Here is a 17,109-nt window from a genome sequence, read left to right on the forward strand (position 1 = left end):
GTGCCGGGCGGGGGTCGAGTCCTCCTTCCCCTGGGGGGGCGGGGGTCCGGCATTTCCCTCCCTACTCATTGGAGCGCAAAGGAAAGAAAGTTTTCCTTGTTCTTCGGAAGGCTTGTTGAGATTCTCTCCTTGTACCCAGAGAGCGTTTTGGGGATCCTCCCCCCCCCGCTTTCTAGTCCTGTCAGAAGACAGTTTCCCTTTGCCACTAAGAAGGTGGCGTCTTTGTGGGGTTCATGGTGGGTGCGATGCTGCCCCCTTCCCAGGTCCCAGCTGGCGTCATCGTCATTGAATCTCTGGATATCATCACCATCACCGTGCCTCCCGCACTCCCGGCCGCCATGACTGCCGGCATTGTGTACGCACAGAGGAGACTGAAGAGAATCGGCATCTTCTGCATCAGCCCCCAGAGGATAAACATCTGCGGACAGCTCAATCTGGTTTGTTTCGACAAGGTGAGGGCAGCTGGCGCCCCTTCCCTGCTTATAGTTTTCAATTCTACACTTCCTCAGAGGACATCTCTTCTAGCTTACATTTGTTCTGCTCCTTTTGAGGCTCTATTTGCCAGCCTTTCCAATTTTTTAGACCCATACCTTCTGTCTTAGAATCAATACTGGGGAATTGGTTCCAAGGCAGAAGTGTGGAGAATGATGAGCAGCTGGGGCTAAGTGACTTGCTTAGGGTTATACAGCTAGGGTGTCTTGAGGTCAGATTTGAACCCAGGACCTCCCATCTCTGGTTCTCATTCTAAATCTACCTAGCTGCCCACTGCCAGCCTTTCTAGTTTGAACATTTTGTTAAAGGAGCTTATTAGTCAGAGTGTATCATAGTGGAATAGGTACTTTCCAACAAGTAGCCTCTCCTGAAGCCCCTCCTGTGATCTGGTGGCGCCCCAAGGGCATGTAGCCTGCCTCGGGGTGACTGGCCAGTCAGGAGGCTGCTTTTCTTGGCCTCCGATTCCCCCATGAAGCAGCTTGTTGTGAGCCTTACAAAGATACTGTGTGCAGAGCCCAAGGCTTAGCGATGACTTGGCTTTGGGAAGAACATCCCTACCCAAGAGGAGAGTTAGGGTTTGTTCGGGCCTTTCCCTGAAGCCATTAGCCGGTCAGATTGGCATGTGGGGGTTTGTGATCAGAATCGAAGAGGATTGGCAGGACCCAGCCTTGCTTAAGCCCTGCCTGCTGTCCTAGGTGCTGGCAGGGAGGAGAAGGTGGAGGACCGAACTTCCAGAGGAGCCCAGAAAGGGGGCGGAGCTCGTAAAAGAAATAGCAAAGCTTTCTTTTCTTAGGAGTATTTTATTTTCCCAATTATACAGAGTAGCACTTTTCAGCATACACTTCCCGAAAAATTGTTTCCTTCCCTTCCCTCCTCCTCCTGGGGTTATACATGTATTATCATGCGCATTTTACTTCACCTGGTCATTGTCCAAAGAGAATACTCCTAAAAACCCACACTCCCAAGAGACTCTGCTGCAGTTCTTTCTCTGGAGGTGGAGAGCAGCATCCTTTGTCCTAAGGCCCTCCACATTGTCCTGGATGATTGTATTGTATTCCAGAGAGGGCGCTGTGTCTGCGTCCAGTGTCGTCCTAGTTCTGCTTCAGTCCATGAAGGTCTCTCTCCCACTTTTTCAGACATTGTCCTGCTCATCATTTCTTATAGCACAATCGTGTTCCATCTCCATTGTGTACCACAAAGAGTTCAGCCATTCCCCAAGTGAGGGACATTTCCTTTGATTTCCAGTTCTTTGCCACTACAAAAAGAGCTACTAGACAAAGGAAAGTAATAAATATTGGAGAGGATGTGGCAAAGTTGGGACATTAATACATTGCTGGTGGAGTTGTGAATTGAGCCAACCAACCATTCTGGAAGGCAATCAAGGACTGTGCCCAAAGGGCGCTAAAAGATTGCCTGCCCTTTGATCTACCCATAGCACTGCTGGGTTTGTACCCCAAAGAGATAATAAGGAAAAAGATTTGTACAAGAATATTCATAGCTGCTCTCCTTGTTATGGCAAAAAAAAACTGGAAAATGAGGGGCTGCCCTTCAAATGGGGAATGGCTGAACACATTGTGATATCTGATGGGGATGGAATACTATTGTGCTCAAAGGAATGATGAACTGGAGGGATTCCATGTGAAATGGAAAGACCTCCACTGATGCAGAGTGAAAAGAGCAGAACCAGGAGAACATTGTATACAGAGACAGATACATTGTAGCACAATCAAATGTAACTGACTTCTCTACTAGCAGCAATGCAATGACCCAGGACAATTCTGAGGGACTTATGAGAAAGTATCCACATCCAGAGGAAGAACTGTGGGAGTGGAAATGCAGAAGAAAAACAACTGCTTTGTCACATGGGTTAATAGGGATATGACTGGGGATGTAGACTCTAAGCGATCACCCTAGTGCAAATATTAATAATATGGAAATAGGTCTTGATCAATGACACAAGCAAAACCCAGTGGAATTACGCATCGGCTGTGTGTGTGTGTGTGTGTGTGTGTGTGTGTTTCAGAACATGAATCATGTAACCATGAAAAAATATTATAAATTAATTAAATAAAAATTTTTCAGTTAAAAAAAAAAAAGCTGCAAGAAATATTTTTGTTCATGTAGGTCCTTTGCCCTTTTTGATTTCTTTGGGATACAGACCCAGTGGTGGTATTACTGGATCAACGGGTCTGCATGGATCAACCTCTGGACATAGTTCCAGATTGCCTCCAGAATGGTTGGATCTGTTCACAGCTCCACCAACAATTAGTTGTGCCCAGCTGCTTTCAGCTTAAGAGAAGAGAATGGGATTCAGATCTCATCCTTCTGCTTCCAAACTCTCAGGCAGGCAATCAGCAGTAGGAGGCAGCAGTGGGAAGGTGGTAGGCCACAGGGCTTCTAAAGCTTTATGGTCTTACACCAGCAACTGTGGCCTTAAAGCTAATCTGTCCTGCTCTCCTCACTTAGAGAGGAGTAAGGGTTGCCATAAATGGAAGATTTAAATTACTATCCAAAGCTCAAAGTATTATATTTTAGAAAGTTTGTTACTAATCATTTGTAGTAAAGGAATTTTAAAAAATAGAAGTATAAAAATGTAATTATCTAACCAAAATAAAACCACATGAATAGTTTTCTCGCCTCTCCCAAAAAGCCCACTTCAGCTGACCACCGATCACAGGAAGAGCGCATGAGAGGCGGGGCTACACAAAACTTATATCCTCCCTATGTCAGCACATAACATGAGAAGGAAAGTGGGATGCTGGGAAATGAAGTCCTGGGGAGTAAATTCTAATTACTTAGCAATGGGGGTCAAGCAACTTGTCCAGGGTCACTTAGCTAAGACGTGTCTGAGGGTGGATTTGAACCCAGGACCTCCTATCTCTTTATCCACTGGGCTACCCAGCTGCACCTTGGTGAGTTACTTTTCATGTTAGCCTTGGACTCTCCTTAGAGACGTACTCTGATGAAGGGAGCTCCCACAGAGGGAAATCCCAGGTTCTGGAACAAGTCCTCCCAGAGCTCAACTGCCCAATGTGAAACTCGTCAGAAGACTTTCAGATCACTTAGCTCTTTCCATCAGTCGCTGAGATTATGGGGAGAGGACTTCAGTGGGGCTTTAAAAGCATGTTAATGGGTAGGATACCAGGGTTTGTTAGACATCACCCAGTGATTGCAGACTTTTTTTCCTTCAGACTGGGACTCTTACTGAAGATGGCTTGGATCTTTGGGGTATCCAGAGAGTGGAAAATGCACAGTAAGAATTCACTGGACTCCATACTTTGGAATCCGTTTTCCCTGCCTTGTTTCATTATCCATCACGTTGTGAAGTAAAACGCATGTTTAGGCCTTGCTTATTGCCCTGTTCAGAAGAGTAGAGTTTTTAGGTTATGTTCAGGTTATGGTCAGTGCGACGCCCCAAACGGAACCCTGTGCTTTAGCTCCCGGAGTCGGGGATTGTTGTCAAAGGTTCTGGCGTCTGGTAAGTGGCCTTCAGAGAGAGGCTGTCCGCAGCGATTCCCAGGCCCCTCGTGCCTTGCTGACAAAGGAAATGCTCAGAGCTTTTGTTCCTGGAGACCCCCAGGTGACGGCGGCGGCCAGGCCTTTGCGATTCATCCATCTGCTTAGGCCTTGAGTGAAGGGGTCGTCGAAGGGGGACGGGCAGAGATTCCCCCCCACTTTTGGCTTTCTCCGGCAGCTTTTGTGGCTGCCTGTTGCGACGATTTGGGGAGCAGGGAGGGCCCTTCTCACGCTTTGGGACCTTCTCTCTTAAGTTTCCAGGTGCCCGAGGAGAACGCTTGCAGCGAGAGCCTGGTCAAGTCTCATTTTGTCACCTGTATGGCCACTTGCCATTCACTTACCAAAATTGAAGGGGTGCTTTCTGGGGATCCGCTCGACCTAAAGATGTTTGAGGCAATTGGCTGGGTGAGTGCACGGTGGCGAATACCCTGGAGAGCCGGCTGTGCCTGCACTGTCTGTTATGGGAACCTTTAGTTCTTGGAGGGAGGTTAGTTATTCCTGCTGGACCCTGCATTGCGGACATCTCGACCACTTTCTTCTGTTGGTGAGAATCAAATTTGCCCCCGTTGGAGCCTCTCCATCTTGCAAAGGGGGAACTTACCATTAAAGCAAGTCACAGAATGACGGTGCACTCCATTTGGGACGCCCTGATACAGTGCTGGGCTCCCCATTGGGGTGAGCGCCCACCTACTGGCCCGACCTGGGTGCGTTTCCCCAACATTTGGGCTACTTAACCTGGGATGGGAGGACAAAAATTGCATTCATTTAATTTTATTAACGTTTGTTTGCCTTGGTAATCAATCACCTGATTTAGTGGGGCAGTTAGGTGGTACAGTAGATAGAATTCCAGATCTGGAGTGGATAGGACCGCGATTCAAATGTGGCCTCAGACCCTTCCCTGGTGGGTGACCCTGGGCAAGTCACTTCACCGCCATGGCCCAGCCCTGACCACTCTTCTGCCTTGGAACCAATACACAGTATTGATTCTAAGATGGAAGGGAAGGGTTTAAAAAGGGGGGAAAAAGCCTTTTGGGGTGTCAAGTTCCCCTACGGTGATTTGCCGACCACTCCATTCACTTATCCACACAAAGAAAAACCATTGGACCAAGAGTCTGTTATTCCTGCATCCGTCCATCTATCTATCTGCAGGCCAGGCTGCTTTTATCCTCTCTTCTCCTTTTCCTTAGATTCTTGAAGAAGCCACCGAGGAAGAGACGGCCCTTCACAACCGGATAATGCCCACCGTCGTTCGTCCTCCTAAACAGCTTCTCCCCGGGCCCGAGCCTGCTGTGAGCCAGTCAATGGTAGGTGGGCCATTGCTGATAGGCGGACGTGAGTGCCGCGCTCGGAGAGACTCCAGGCAGTCCGGAGGTCCTTTGACACTTCCCAGATACAGGACGTTTTGAAGCTGTGGGTGGCATCCTCAGCCCCAAATGATGGAGCTTTTTCTCTCTTTTCAGGAGCTTTTCGAGCTTTCTGTAAGTGCTATTCCTCTTCTTCCTGAGTCATTGATTTGGGGCAGTGGGCAGCGGGGGAGAGTAGTCGCAGAGTGATGCCCACCATGCTGCTCTCACAGGCCAACTATGAGATAGGAATCGTTCGGCAGTTTCCATTTTCTTCTGCCTTGCAACGAATGAGCGTGGTAGCCCGAATCCTGGGGGACAAAAAGATGGATGCATACATGAAAGGGGCCCCAGAAGTCATCGCCGGCCTTTGTAAGCCGGAGACAGGTAAGGGGTGGGGAGGGCGGGTCTTGGGCCCCCTAGCAGCTTGTGGGACAGCCATTGAAGCCGAGATGTTTCTTTAAGTCCCCAGAGATTTCGAAAAAGTCTTAGAAGATTACACCAGACAGGGCTTCCGGGTGATTGCGCTCGCTCACAGAAAGCTGGAATCCAAGCTGACCTGGCACAAAATCCAGAGCATCAATAGGTGAGCTCACTTCTATTTCCTGTCTTAGCGAGGGACCTCTTTCCTGGGTTTTCTTGTTTCACTTTCAGGGCTGTGATTTCGTGGAGCTCCTTGCCCCTCCATCTCTTCCCTTTGCATTGGTGGGAGGGGGTTTGAGGTGCCATGGGAGGCTCCTAGCCCTGCCAGCTTCTGGGGGCCCAGCCAAGCTCTGTCCTCTCAGCCTCCATTCCTTCCTTTGGCTTCCACTGTCTTCCCTGGAGTATGTGGCCTGGTCTGCTGATTGCCTACGACAAGACCCTCAAGGGATCGTGGCATTCTCGGTCCTCATTCTGCACCCGTTGGTATTGGCAGCCGTCTGCTTCCTCTAAACCTCTCCTTTCCTGGGCTTCTGGGAGAGTTTTCAGTGTCCTTTGTGAGATCCCCAAGCTTAGGCCTTTTGGACCTTTTGGTCCGTATTTCTCTGCCGTGAATTCTCTTCTCGTTCCCTGTGGCCAGCCCTCGTCTTCCCCCATGACATCCTATGGGCATCGCTCCTTTATTCGGCTCGTGGTAGCAGCCAGCTTTACAAACCCTCCAACTGTTGGTGCTCCCCTCCAGGCACTGTGCCAGAAACTGTAAAGAACAAAAAGCGAAGAAGAGCAGAGCGAGGAGACCTCAAGGAGACCCTGGTCTAGGGCGGGGACAAGTCAACAAAGAAGTAGACGGAGCCGTGGGAGAGGGAAAGTCAGGCGGGGGGATAGCCAGAGAGGATGCCCAGAGCAGAGACAGATGGAGGGTCCTGCGGGTGGAGTGTCAGGAGGCCGCGGTCACTGCCCTGAAGAGTACAGGAAGACGAGGAGGAGGGACAGGATGTGTGGGTCTGATCCTGGGGTTTATAGAGCAGGGGAAGATAGGGTCGGATACGCACTTTGGTGGCCAAATGGAGGATGGGTTGGACTGAGGAGTCTCGGAGTAGGGAGGCTCCCCTTTCCCCCTGCAGCTGTTGCTGTGGTCCAAGTACGAGGTGAAGAAGGTCTGCCTCAGGGTGAGGGCAGGGAGCATATTGGAGAGACATGCCAAGGAGAAGCCAACAGGCCTTGGGACCATATTGGATGTGGGGATTGAGAGACGGCGAGGAGTCCGGGATGACTTCTAGTTTAGAGACCCGCCCAGTGGCCTCTCTGTGGGGCCGTCCGTGGTCCACTCTGTCCAGGTGTGACGGTTTTGGTTGAATAATGGAGTGAGAAGCACTACGTGTTCAGCCCCACGTGCGTAGGCGTCACGTAGTGTTCTGCCATGGCATGGAGGTTTGTTCGTTATATAGGCTTAGTGAGTGCACACTTCTTTGGCACACAGTCCATTTTCCACATCCATGATCTACACTCAGTTGGCTCTGACACACATTAACAGATCACTCAATCAACAGCTCGCCCTCTTCTCTCCACACAGGCACCCTCTAGTTCAGGCCCTCCTTGTCTCTCCCTTGGCCTCTTGGCACGAGCCATTTTTTACTCAGCCCCTAAGTCTGACCCCACTATCCCTCCCTGCCAACCTCCAGGGAGTCCCTGCTGCCTCTGTGATCAAGGATCAGATAGTAAGTTCTTCGGCACTTAAATTCAACCCACTGGATGCCAGGCACTGTGCCAACTGCTGGAGATACCGAGAAAGGGAAAAGGCAGTCCCTGCCCTCCGGGAGCCCCCAGTCTTAACGTGCAAACAGATCTATCTCCCGAGGACCCGTGACCACTGTTCCTCCTCTCCCATGGCAGAGTTGGCATTGGGTTAAGGAGGAGAAAAGCGGACATAGAAGCACATACAGCGAGGGCAGAGCAGGGAGCTGCGCTGTGTGATGTGGGAGTCAGCAAACACCCCCCCTTCCCCCCGGCCTGGGGCATTCGAAGGCTTTGCCTCAGACGCTCCCCGTCACTTCCTGTGGGAGCTCTCCCAGGCCAGGTGGGAGCCCCTCCGTCGTCTCCCCCCTTTGCCCCGCCTCCTGGCCAAATGGCAGCCCCCCGTGGAGCGCGTGGGCCACTTGATTGGTGTCTGTGCGTGCCTCCACGGTCTGGCCTGACAGATTCCCCTTTACAGAGATGCCATCGAAAGCAACATGAACTTTATGGGATTAATCATAATGCAGAACAAATTAAAGCAAGAAACTCCTGGCGTACTTGAAGATTTGCGTAAAGCCAACATTCGTACCGTCATGGTCACAGGTGGGTGCTGGCTGGTTGGACTGCCTTCCCCAGGGATCTGAGAAAAGCACCCTTGGGTCCCCCGTCTCAGCTCTGCGCGCCTCGGGGTTCGTGGCGGGGGCTGGGCAGCTGTGGAGGGGGTGCAGCGCGCTCCCGGGGCCACGCGAGGATTCCGGGCGGAGATGGGAGCCTTTCCCGTGGCATGGGGGGGAGTCGTCCCGCCTTCCCCGTCGCCTTCTCCAGGCTCTGCTTCCCACCATGACCTCGGTTCCAGGAAGCCGAGCACAGCTTGACGTGGCTTTTGTTAGGGGGAACAGGGTCGGCCTGCGGGAGGTCAGGCCTTGACCTGGGGCTTGGCGTTTGGCATCCAGGCGACAACATGTTAACCGCCATCTCCGTGGCCAGAGACTGTGGAATGATTCTACCTCAGGACAAAGTGATTATTGCGGACGGACTACCTCCCAAGGACGGACAGGTGGCCAGAATCAATTGGCATTACGCAGACACCCTCGTGACGAGGTGCGCCAGCTCTCCAGAGATCGACTCGGAGGTGATTGCCGGCACCAGGCCTTGCCCCTTCCAGGGCAGCGCTTTTCTCCGGGGGGGGCCTCCGGGGGCAGCTGGCCCAGCTCCCTCGTCAGGCGGGCCTCGTCTCCCCCCGCAGGAAATGCCCATCAAGTTGGCCCACGACAGTTTGGAGGACCTGCAGGTGGCCCCGTATCACTTTGCGATGAACGGAAAGTCCTTTTCGGTGATCCTGGAGCACTTCCAGGACCTCGTGCCCAAGGTGAGCGGCCGGGGGGGCCGGAGCCTCCGACGTGGGCGCCCCTCGGCCAGGGGCGCCCGAGGCTCTAAGAAACCCTTTTCTTGCAGCTGGTGCTGCACGGCACCGTGTTTGCTCGCATGGCCCCCGACCAGAAGACGCAGCTGGTGGAGGCGCTGCAGAACGTGGAGTGAGTGTGAGGGCTTGCCGAGGCCAGGGGGCAGCGGGGGGGCTCTCCTGTGGAGCCAGAGCGTCCCACGCTCGTTCGGGCTTGCGGTCTCCCCGGGCGCCAAAGGGCCGCTGCCTGCCGGGGGCGCCCCCTCCCCCGGGCTCCCGAGGGCTCGCCTCACCGGGCTCTCTCCTCTTTGTGTCCTAGCTACTACGTGGGGATGTGCGGGGACGGCGCCAACGACTGTGGGGTGAGTGTCTGTTCGGGGGGGCTGCCCGAGTCTCTGCCCGGCCGCCCCCTGACCGCTCTTCTCCTCGTGCTGGACAGGCCTTGAAGCGGGCCCACGGAGGCATCTCCCTGTCTGAGCTCGAGGCGTCGGTGGCGTCCCCCTTCACCTCCAGGACCCCCAGTATTGCCTGCGTGCCAAACCTCATCAGGTAAGCTTGGGGCGGCCCAAAGCCCTGGACGCGCGGCCCGGGGAGGCTGCGCTCTTGCGGATGGACGCCACCGGGCCTTTCTCTCTGCCCGCAGGGAAGGCCGGGCGGCTCTCATCACTTCCTTCTGTGTGTTCAAGTTCATGGCCTTGTATAGCATCATCCAGTACTGCAGCGTCACCCTGCTCTACTCGGTGAGTGGGGCGGGCGGGGCGGGGCGGGGTGGGGTGGGGTGGGGCGGGGCGGGGCGGGGTGGGGCAGGGCACGCCCCCTCCTACCAGTTCTCCAGGCTCCTGGAGCTACTGCTTCTTCCAGAGCTCAGGGAAAGGCCCCGTCTGTGCCCAGCTGGGCCACTAGTTGGCCGAGGATGCCTCGCATCCTGGGTCTCGGCGCCGGACCCCGGGGTGGAGCTTCCGAAAGGACTGGCCAGAGCAGCCCCGGGCGGACTCTCCTGGGGGGGGGAACCTTCTCGGGGGCTCCAGGCCGGCCCTGACGCCCTCCAAATGGCTTTCTCAGATCCTCAGTAACTTGGGAGACCTGCAGTTCCTCTTCATCGATCTGGCCATCATCCTGGTCGTGGTGTTTACAAGTAAGTGGCCGGCCCCGGGGATGTGCCGTTGGGCGCAGCAAGGGGGCACCGTGGGGACGTCCGGGGGGCTTCCTCAGCTGCAGAAGGAAACGGCCACCCCAGGGCGTTCCAGGCGGGGTCCCCAAGAGGCCGGCCGCCTCTGTGTCCCACATTCGAGGATGTGCGTCTGGAGGGCCGGATGCATTTTCTTTGTTCCTTTATGCTGAACAAGGGCCCGACTCAATACAGACCGCCTAAGCGGCTCATCCCCTCGCACTCGGTCCTGCCTGGACCCCATTTGGGTTTTTTCGGAGGGCGCTCGCCTTCGTTCCCGCGGGGCCGGCCAGCGAGGCGTCTCCCGTGTCTGTTCCTCCCCGCAGTGAGCTTAAATCCCGCCTGGAAGGAGCTCGTCGCCCAGAGGCCGCCGTCAGGCCTCATCTCCGGGGCGCTGCTCTTCTCGGTTCTGTCCCAGATCATCATCTCCATCAGCTTCCAGTGTTTCGGCTTCTTTTGGGTCCGGCAGCAGTGGTGGTACGAAGTGTGGACGCCCCATTCCAAGTAAGCGCAGGCGTGGCGGCGGCCTTGAGCTCCCGGGGGGGGGGGCGGGGGGCCGCCCGTCACCGCCCTCTCTGTCCTCGTAGCGCCTGCAACCTGTCCAGCGGCCTCCCCTCCAACGCCTCCCCCTCCGGCAACGGCACGGAGCCCGACGCGCACAACATCAAGAACTACGAGAACACCACCGTGTTCTTCATCTCCAGCTTCCAGTACCTCATCGTGGCCGTCGCCTTCTCCAAAGGGAAGCCCTTCCGGCAGCCCTGCTACAAGAACTGTGAGTTGGGGGCCCGGCCGCCCCTCCCCTCGCCTCCTGGAGGCCCCTCCCGGTCTGGAGGGAGGCCGGAGGGATGTTGGGAAACTCTGAAACGGGGGACGAGCGAGCGAGCGGCAGCCAGGCCTCGCTGGGCCTAACCGGGGGGAGGGGCTTTGGCCGAGGGCCAGAGGGAGCCAAGGAAGGCGGGGGACGGCGGAGAGGAGTCTTTCTGTATTTGGGGGGTGTCGGGCGTGGTACGGTCTCAGCCTTGGCCGCTGCCTGGGTCTGGGGGTGATGGCGCCCCCGATTAGAATCGGGGAGGGTCTGTGGGGAAGAAAACAAGTCCAGCTCCAGCCGTTGAGCTCCTGACAGTGTCTGCCGGCCATCGGGCCAGAAATGTCTAGGATGGGATTGGGGGGCAGAGAATCAGCTGCCCGGAGAGAGCTGGCCTGAGCGGAAAAAGGGAGGTCCAGGGGTTCCGGGGGGCTGGGTGAGGAGGAACCCTGAAACACTGGCGGCACTGGGCAGAAGGGGGGCACCGGGGAGGCCAGCCCGCTCTGTGCTGCGGGCTCTGCGTGTTCTCCTGGCCTTGCTCGCTGTGGGTTGGGAGGTGCCCGTCTGGGCCAGCCTGCGAGCTTCTCCCAGCCCAGGCTGCCCGGGGGCTCTTGGGGTGCCCTCGGCCGGGCCGGGCTGACAGCCGCTTCTTTCTGCGAGAAGGAAGTTTGCGTTCCGACGTGACTTGCCTTCCGTTGTTCTGAATTTGGGTCAGTGGGCGACCGGGCAATCGGTCCTCCAGGCGCTGCCCCCCGGGGTGCCGGGGCGGGGGTCTGCGAGAGCGAGTGGGCGAAGGGAGCCCCGGCGGGAAGCTGGGGCCTGAGACAGCAGCCGGGGCGGCGGGTCAGATCCTTCCCTTCCCTTCGCAGGGTTCTTCGTCGTGTCCGTGATGGCCCTGTACGTCTTCATGCTCTTCATCATGCTCTATCCCGTCGCCTACATCGACCAGGTCCTCGAGGTGAGCCGCCCCGGGCCAGGCCCCGTCCCGGTTTCCCTTGGAGCCGTGGAGCGTAAGGCCTGGGCTCGCCGAGGGGACAGGGAGGGTGACCCGTCGAGACCCGGTGCCTGTGCCAGGGAGATCAAGGGGACTCTGCGGGGGAGGAGGCACAGGCCAGCTGCCCGTCCCCCCGAGAAAGGGCTCCTCTCCGGCCGCAGAAAGGTCCGGCCTGGCCGGCGCAGAAGCGTCACCGTGGCCTTTTGTCCTACAGATCGTCTGCGTCCCCTACCAGTGGCGCGTCACCCTGCTCGTCATTATTCTCGTCAATGCGCTCGTCTCTCTCTTGGCAGAGGTAAGTAGGCCCGGGGGCCGAGCTTTGGCCCGTGGACGCCCGTCGGTCTCCTGCGAGGGGGCCTTTAGAGCCCCGGCACCCCCCTCCCTCCATAGTGCCTCCTGAGCCAGGAGGTAGGCGGGCCTTTGTAGAAGCCAGGAGGACAACCGGGGACGAGGCGATGTTTGTCCAGTAAAACACAGCCAGGTCCCAAAGTGAGCCGGGAGGCCGAAGGCCAGCCCTGCCTCCTCCTCCCCTCCTCCTCCTCTTCCTCTTTCTCTTCCTCTTCCTCCTCCTCCCCCTCCCTTCCTCCTCCTCCTCCTCCCCCCCCTCCCCCCCCATTTCAGAGGGGCACACTGGCATCTCCACCCAGATGATGGCGTTCGCCCCGGGGGCAGAGAGCACTAGGAGTAACTGCCTGCCAAGGGTCTGTGGCCTCTCGGGGCCTCCAGGGCTCTGCTGGCTCCGAGGGGGCCCTTCAGGCACAGTGCAGGCTGCTTCCCTTTGATCATGCTGAAGTAGTTCCCACGCTTATTCCCCTCTGCCTGGGCCCCGTTCTAGGGTGGCCCGACTCGGCTTGTTCCTGGTGCCGCTGGACAACCTGAGGGGCCTTTCGGGCTGCCGCTGGCCCTTCAAAGCGGGGGGCCGGAGGAGAGCGCGTGGGCCCCGGACGCTGACCGCGTGGGCTTCAGGCTGGCCGACACGGCCTCGGCCCAGACGAGCGCTTGGGGTTAAGGGCCGGCTCCGCCGCGGAGCTCCCCGGGGTTGAGCTTGTGGGACGTGCCCCTGCCTGGGAGTAATTGCTAGTCCTTTCTCGTTCTCCCGCCCCCTCCCGGATGGGTCTCAGAGCTTCCTCCTGGACACGGTCCTCTGGAAGGTTGTGTTCAATCGCGACAAGCCGGGAGACGGTCGCCTCGCCGCCGCACGGCCGCCACAGGTTGGACTCCACACTTCTCTGGTTCTTCGGGGGCTCCCGGCGCCGGGCGCTGGGGGCCGGGCCGGGCGGGCGCGGGCGGGACCTTCCTCCATCCTCATCGTCTAGACCTCGCTGTGTTGAGCTGCCACCATCTCTTCTCCTTCCAGCCCCACCGTGTGCTTGTGTCGGCTTTGTTTCATTTTGTTTGTTTGCTTTTTGTTCAAAGGAAACTTAGGGCCTTCCTCCTCCTCCTCCTCCTCTTCTTCCTCCTCTTCCTCCCTTCCTCCCCTCCTCTTATTCCTCCTCCTCCTTTCCTCCTCCCCTCCTCCTCTTCTTCCTCCTCCTCCTCCTCCTCCCCTCCCCCTCCTCTTCCTTCTCTTCCTTCTCTTCCTCCTCCTCCCCTCCTCCTCCTCTCCTCCCCTCTTCCTCCTCCTATTTTTCCTCCTCCTCCTCCTCTTCCTCCTCTCCTCCTCCTCCCCTCCTCCTCCTCCTCCTCTTCCTCTTCCTCCTCCCCTCCCCTCCTCCTCCTCCTCCTCTTCCTCCTCCTCCCCTCCTCCTCCTCCTCCTCCCCCCTCGTCTTCCTCCTCCTCCTTTCTTCCTCCTCCTCCTCCTCCTCCTCTTCCCCCCTCGTCTTCTTCCTCCTCCTCCCCTCCCCTCCTCCTCTTCCTCTTCCTCCTCCCCTCCCCTCCTCTTCCTCCTCCTCCCCTCCTCCTCCTCCTCCTCCCCCCTCGTCTTCCTCCTCCTCCTTTCTTCCTCCTCCTCCTCCTCCTCCTCCCCCCTCGTCTTCCTCCTCCTCCTCCTTTCTTCCTCCTCCTCCTCCTTTCTTCCTCCTCCTCCTCCCCCTCTTCTTCCTCCTCCCCTCCCCTCCTCCTCCTCCTCCTCCTCCTCTCCTCCTCCTCTTCCTCCTCCTCCTTTCTTCTTCCTCCTCCTCTTCCTCTTCCTCCTCCCCTCCCCTCCTCCTCCTCCTCCCCCTCCCCTCCCCTCCTCCTCCGCCAGCTCAGAGCACATTCTGAGACAGAAGAGCGGCAGGGCCTGGGCAGGTGTGAAGTGTCTGCGGCCAGATTGGAAGCCGGCTCTTTGCTGGGTGAGGCCTGGCGCCCCCCCAGCCCCTCTTCTCGGGGTTTCTTCCCTGCCTCCAGGGCTCAGTGAATATCCCCCGGGGAGGGAGGCGCACCGAATGGGCTCTGGACGGCACACAGGTGGCGGCTGTTGGTGCTGCCCACCCTCGCGGGTGCCTGCGTTGCACGCAGGGCCAATGGATGTCTTTTGACTCTCGGCCCAGACCGGCCGTTTCCTGCTAACCCCCAGGGAGCTGGAGCGGCCTGTCGCCGTCCGGGGGGTGCCCGGTCCCTTCTGGACCGAGGCCGCCGCCTCCACAGGACGCTCGGGTCGGGGGCCCTTGACCCAGACGCGCTCGGGGAAGCCAGCAGCGAAGGCGGCACCCTGGGCAGTGCCAGGCTCTGCGGGGAGTCTGCCTCCCAAGAGGCCCGGCTCGCCTTCGGACTTGGAACCCCTTCTAAGACCCTCAAGCGGCGAGGCCTAGGCAGCGGGGGGTGAGTGACCTGCCCAGGGTCACACGGCGAGCAGCCCAAGGCTAGACTGGAACCAGGACTCCTGTCTCCGGACCTGGCTGCCATCCAGAAATCACCTGAGCAAAGCCATGGCCGCTTCCCTTGTCTTCGCCTCCGCTTATTGTTATCTGATGAGAAGAGCACCGTTCCGATCCTCGAAGACTGGCCGGAGAGCCTTTCCTTGATGGAAGACTAACAGGAAATGTTGGGGCCGGCAGGGCCGTCTGCAGCCCAAACGGCGCGGTCAGCGCATCCCAAGGCCACCCGTAAGCCCTCCTGAGAGCCCGGCTCGGACCCTGGACCCCAGGGGCCTCGGGGGGCCCGGCCTTGCACCAATGGGTCTGCCGGCTGTTCCTCACGCTGTCGCGTGCACTCGGATAAGGGCCAACCCCGCCTGTCCTGCGATGTTCCGGACGCGCTTCCGGGCCGGCCGCGCCCCGCCGTCTCCCAGTGGGCGTGGGCTGCCCGTCCCCTGGGAATTCTCCAGCTGGCGGAGGACGGTTTCCTGTCCCTGCTCGTCGAGGCCAGTCTGGGGGGGATTAGAGGGGAAGGAGGCTGCCGCCCCTCCGAAGGCAGGGAGGACCCTCGGGCCCGCGACCCTGGCTCTCGGTTCTCTAGAAGCGGGCTTTGGGGCGCGGCGGCTCCCCCCGCCTCCTCGTCTCCCCCTTTTCCCCACCTGCTTGGCCTCGTCTGGCTCTGGGCGGCATCTCGCTGTCCTGTGCTGCGTGCTCGGGGGATGGGTGGGCACTCCCGTCTGACCGGCCTCTTGGGACGTGAGGGGACGTCGCGGAAGCCCTTTCCCTGGCCTCGGACCGCGGGCGCTGGTGGACGCTTGTTGTGGCCGTCACGGCCCCAGGACGGGCTTCGCTCTGCCTCTGGACCCCTTCTTTGTGGCCTCGAGTCGCCCCCCGCGGAGGTTTGTGCCGGAGCCGAAGTCCAGCCGCCTCTCGGGGGCCTCTTTGGGCCCCGTCCCCCGCCATCCGGAGTCCCCCTGGTTGCCCCAAATCGAGGCCTGCGAAGAGCTGCGGAGGCCCTGGTCGGCCGTTTCTGGCCAGGCTGCGCTCCGAGAGGGCTCCCCTCCCCCCGTGTGCCGCGACGCTTCTGAAAAAACTGTCCGCTGTGTCCGGAGGGCAGACCCCGAGGGTCTGGCTGGCCGCTGCTCTGGGGAGTCTGTCGCGCCCTCGGCCCTCCTGTGGGCTGAGGAGGCCGGGCAGGGGAGGAGCCGCCTCTCCTTCCCCTTGGGGTGCTTTTCGGTCCCGCATGAAGAAGCCACGTGGCCGGCCGGGCCACTCCTCGTCCTGCTGCGCTGCACGGGGCCGGCGGACTCGTTCCTGGGGCCGAGGCTCTCCTGGGGGGCGGCTGGGAGGCCTTTCTCTGCGGGGGGGGGGGGGGGCTGCTGTCCATTACCGTCCGCCACCTCACCATCCCATCCGTCATCGTCAGCGCCGGGGCCCGGGGGGGCCGGGGGGGCCGTCTCCCAGGAGCTGCGGGGCTCACGCCGCTCTCGCTTTCCTAGGAGTCGGTGGATCGCTGGGGAAAGTGCTGCCTGTCCTCGGTGCTGAGCTGTCGGAAGAAGCTTCCAAGGCCAAGTACATGCATCTGGCCCAGGAGCTGCCTGGTGGACCCCGAGTGGCCCCCGAAGCCCAGCACGACCACCGAAGCCAAGGCCCTGGTCAAGGAGAACGGCTCCCTGCCAGGTCATCACCGTCACGTAACGGCGACTCGGGCAGGCGGGGGCGGGCCAGCCGCCGCGGCGCCCCTCCGAGGCCCGCCTCCTCCGCCAGGCGCCTGTCCGTCCGTCCTCCTGGGCCCCGCTTCCTTCCGCACTCCATCCTCGCCTCGGCCGGAGAAGGGCTGGGAGGGGAGGAGAGGGCCCGGCCTGGAGCACACTCACTCCCCTAGGCACGAAGAACCCATGAACTGGGCGTGGGGTAACGGAATAGGAATGGGCTTACAGTTCTCCTTTGAAGGCTCCTTCGCCGAAGCTATCTATGCATCTCCGACCTCCGAGCTGTGATTAGCACCCCTTTGCGGTTCCCCTTTCCTTTCTGCCTGCCCGCCGCCCCCCAGGCCCCCTCCAGAATGGCCACGAAGCAGCTTCCACATTCTAATCGCCTAATCGCACTCACCGCCTTGGAAAGACGTGGGGGGCGGGGGGAAGCCCCTCGCCGCCGCCGGCGCTCTGTGGGCTGGCGGGGGTTCAGGGAGCGGCCGCGGCGAGAGGGGCGCCATCACAGAGAGATTTTGATTCTGACTTTCGTATTAAATTATTTGAGTGTATACATGCTTAAAATTTAAAATCTGTACATGTCTTATTTTGATGTAATAAGATTTTATAAATATTGTGGATTTAAATTTTATTTATGCAGATACTTACGGGACTGCGATGTCCGAGAAAGTAATTGTTAAATGATGCTATGTAACTTTTTTACTTTTTTAATAAATAACCAGATTTTTAAAGTGTGTCCCTC

At 58.5% G+C, this 17,109-nt stretch overlaps 1 protein-coding gene across 1 annotated transcript in view; it reads left to right on the forward strand.

Annotated features, from left to right (window-relative positions):
- The window catches only part of ATP13A3 (ATPase 13A3), a 46,045-nt gene extending 29,550 nt beyond the window's left edge, over positions 1 to 16,495 (forward strand). Inside the window, 22 exon segments of the mRNA XM_056807568.1 lie at positions 264 to 452; positions 3,684 to 3,745; positions 4,263 to 4,413; positions 5,196 to 5,312; positions 5,469 to 5,486; positions 5,585 to 5,738; positions 5,817 to 5,937; positions 7,984 to 8,108; positions 8,459 to 8,637; positions 8,752 to 8,874; positions 8,961 to 9,040; positions 9,227 to 9,269; positions 9,347 to 9,456; positions 9,551 to 9,647; positions 9,970 to 10,042; positions 10,402 to 10,579; positions 10,663 to 10,850; positions 11,753 to 11,841; positions 12,092 to 12,172; positions 12,999 to 13,088; positions 16,155 to 16,328; positions 16,330 to 16,495. Of these exon segments, the coding sequence (XP_056663546.1) occupies positions 264 to 452; positions 3,684 to 3,745; positions 4,263 to 4,413; positions 5,196 to 5,312; positions 5,469 to 5,486; positions 5,585 to 5,738; positions 5,817 to 5,937; positions 7,984 to 8,108; positions 8,459 to 8,637; positions 8,752 to 8,874; positions 8,961 to 9,040; positions 9,227 to 9,269; positions 9,347 to 9,456; positions 9,551 to 9,647; positions 9,970 to 10,042; positions 10,402 to 10,579; positions 10,663 to 10,850; positions 11,753 to 11,841; positions 12,092 to 12,172; positions 12,999 to 13,088; positions 16,155 to 16,328; positions 16,330 to 16,353 (2,466 nt within the window). The 3' untranslated portion in view covers positions 16,354 to 16,495.
- The last annotated feature ends 614 nt before the right edge of the window (positions 16,496 to 17,109 follow it).

The sequence above is a fragment of the Monodelphis domestica genome, chromosome 8, assembly GCF_027887165.1.
Source record: "Monodelphis domestica isolate mMonDom1 chromosome 8, mMonDom1.pri, whole genome shotgun sequence".
NCBI lineage: Eukaryota > Metazoa > Chordata > Mammalia > Didelphimorphia > Didelphidae > Monodelphis > Monodelphis domestica.